The sequence below is a fragment of the Elephas maximus genome, chromosome 2 (assembly GCF_024166365.1).
Source record: "Elephas maximus indicus isolate mEleMax1 chromosome 2, mEleMax1 primary haplotype, whole genome shotgun sequence".
In the NCBI taxonomy this organism is placed as follows: Eukaryota; Metazoa; Chordata; class Mammalia; order Proboscidea; family Elephantidae; genus Elephas; species Elephas maximus.
The window spans coordinates 205,117,992-205,121,154 of record NC_064820.1 but is presented as its reverse complement, the minus strand read 5'-3'; the positions used below and the strand labels follow the sequence as shown (position 1 = coordinate 205,121,154).

The window sequence follows — 3,163 nt, the reverse complement described above, 5'->3', positions numbered from 1 at the left end:
CTTGTAACAAAGATTTACTTGTATTCATAACCTGAATTTGCCATGACAAAAATATGAAATGTATGAATAAATTAGTATGCAAAAGATTTTTAGACTCTAAATTGTGTGTCTGCCTGTAAATCTTTTATTACAAAGACAGGTAAATATTGTGTACAAAGTTGTATTAGTTGTATCATAAATTTAGGCATGAATAATTACACAACTTACTGTCCAGACTTGCCCTTCCGTAATACCTTCATGAATGCTCTGGTCACTTCTTTGTTGCGGAGGCTATAGATGAGGGGGTTCAACATAGGAGAGAGAATGGTATAGAAGGCTGATACCATCTTGTCCTGAGTTGGGGAACGATCAGAAGTGGGCCGCATGTATATGAACATGGCTGCTCCATAGTACATCCCCACCACCATGAGGTGGGAGGAACATGTAGTGAAAGCCTTGCGACAACCCTCACCAGATTCCATGCTAATCACAGCCAGAAGGACACGAGTATAGGAAGCAATGATAACTGCTATGGGGAAGAGAAGCATGAGTACACAGCAGATAAATATCATCCTTTCAAATGTTGAGGTGTCAGTGCATGAAAGAGGGAGAAGGGCAGGAACATCACAGAAGAAGTGGGGTATTTTCCGGGCACCACAATATGAGAAGGACAAGGCAACTGCAACTTCAATTATAGCATCAAAAGAGCCAAGAATCCAGGAAGAGGCAGCCATGAGACCACAGATTTTCTTGCTCATGAGAATTGGGTATCTTAATGGATGACAAATGGCAACATAGCGGTCATAGGCCATGACTGCCAACAGGAAACACTCAGCCCCAAGCAGGGACACATAGAAAAATATCTGGGTTCCACAACCTGCCACAGAGATGGATTTTCTGCCAGACAAGTAGTTGAGGGCCATCTTAGGTACCGTGGTACAGATAGCCATGAGGTCTATGAGAGAGAGTTGGCAGAGGAGGAAGTACATGGGGGTGTGGAGATGGGAGTCCAGGTAGATCAGGAAAACCATGGCAGTATTTCCCATGAAGGCCACTGTGAAAATGCCCAGGACCAGAGAGAAGAGGAAGGTGTGGTTGGGGCTATGATTGAAGATTCCCAGAAGGATGAAGTCAGACTTGAAGGTCTGATTCTCCCATGCCATCATGAATAAATTCACTATGGAGAATACAACATGTGAGAAATGGCCAGGATTGTATAATGGAAATATAAAGGGCTTCATGCCTAGATCACAGCACCTAAAAATTGCCTAAATATGGAAAAAAAAATTTTCTCCTGGCATTAGTTTTCTCATTTGTAGACTAGGGAAAATAAGTCTTATTTTTCGCTTGATGTGATTTTTAAATGTAAAGTAGTAGCTAACAGACTTAATAGTTCATAGTAAGAGCATAGGTGTTTTCTCAAGAGGGATGTAATCTAGTTTAAGTGACAATTCAACTCAAACATGTTGAGCAGCTCATTCCTTAACAGTCACTCTAAGAGGCATATGAGGATTCATGAATCGCTGGGAAACCAATAGTATTTTTCACTACGTTTTTCTTCCACCAAACTCAGCGTGTTGTTGTCGTTGTTGTTCGATGCCTGCTGTCAAGTCAATTCTGACTCATGGCAACCCTATTTGTGCAGAGTGAAACTGCACCATAGGGTTTTCAAGGGTGTGACTTTTTGGAAGCAGATTGTCAGTCCTGTCTTCCAACGTGCCTCTGGGTAGGTTCCAACTGTCAACTTTTCAGCTAGTAGTTGAGCACTTAACAATTTGTGACACCCAGTAACTCAACATATCATTCTGTAAGACTCATACAAATTTTATCAAAGCGTATATTGAAGTGCTGATTGGTGGCGATGAGAAAATTTCATTGTTGTTCATTGACATAGAGTCATATGCCATGTAAGTAGAGGAAACTGAGAAATCAACAGAAGTCCATCTGATTGATACTTATTTCTAATAATGATGAATTGTAGTAGAAGGTGGGTTTTGAGGATATTCCCTTCCCTCATTATATCTTTAAAAACGAGGTCTGTTCATGATGCAGTCAGGTATAGGGACCATTTTTCTGGAGAAGCAGACTAGAGCAGAACATAGTTAAACTCCTGCTCTAGAATATACTAGCTTTGTGAACTTGGGCAAGTTATTAACTTTTTTAAGTCTTATTTTCAATACCAGTAAATGTGGCTATTTATAATACCTATGAAACCCTGCTGGCATAGTGGTTAAGTGCTGTGGCTGCTGACCAACAGGTCAGCAGTTTAAATCCGCCAGGGACTCCTTGGAAACTCTATGGAGCAGTTCTACTCTGTCCTATAGGGTCACTATGAGTCGGAATCAACTCGACGGCAGTGGATTTGGTTTGTTTTGGGTTATGGAACCCTGGAGGCCCAGCGGTTAAGAGCTATGGCCAGGTATGGCTGTTAAGCAAGAGGTCAGCAGTGTGAATCAACTAGCTACTCTTTAGAGACCCTAAGGGGCAGTTTTACTCTGTCCTGTAGAGCTGCAATGAGTTGAAATCTACTCGACTGCAAAGAGTTTTTTTTTTTTTTTAATCTAGAGGATGTTATAAAGGCTAAAAGAGGTAATATTTATAACATTTAGAACATTACCTAGAATACAGTTAGCACTGTATAAGTATTTTTAAATAAATGAAAACTATTGGATAGAAGAGAGACTAATCCTAATTAATCTCTAGACTATTCTAGTTCAGAAACCCTGGTGGCATAGTGGTTAAGTGCTATGGCTGCTAACCAAAGGGTCAGCAGTTCGAATCCACCAGGCTCTCCTTGGAAACTCTATGGGGCAGTTCTACCCTGTTCTATAGGGTCGCTATGAGTCGGAATCGACTTGACAGCACTGGATTTTTTTGGGTTATTCTAGTTCATTTAATCTATTCTGTTTCCTGTAAAAACACACCTTTAAGAAGATTTCTTTGTGTCAACGGTAACATCTTTTTAATGCTCCATGTTTATTTCCACTTTGTCTTTCTCCTGCTTCCCTCTTTGCAGAGGCTTTCCTTATATCCACGCTGAATTCTGAGAGAAATGCAGCTGGTGTTTGGTTCTAGGCTTTGGGAAAGAATACTTCCACATACCAAAAAACCAAAAACCAAACCCACTGCCATCGAGTCGATTCTGACTCACGGCAACCGTATAGGACAGAGTAGAACTGCCCAA

At 40.9% G+C, this 3,163-nt stretch overlaps 1 protein-coding gene across 1 annotated transcript; it reads right to left on the bottom strand.

The window, feature by feature from the left end:
* Positions 1 to 203: 203 nt before the first annotated feature.
* Positions 204 to 1,145, bottom strand: LOC126070407 (olfactory receptor 2M3-like). The gene has a single exon (XM_049874609.1). The coding sequence runs from the start codon at positions 1,143 to 1,145 to the stop codon at positions 204 to 206; it is 942 nt and encodes a 313-aa protein (XP_049730566.1).
* Positions 1,146 to 3,163: the final 2,018 nt, after the last annotated feature.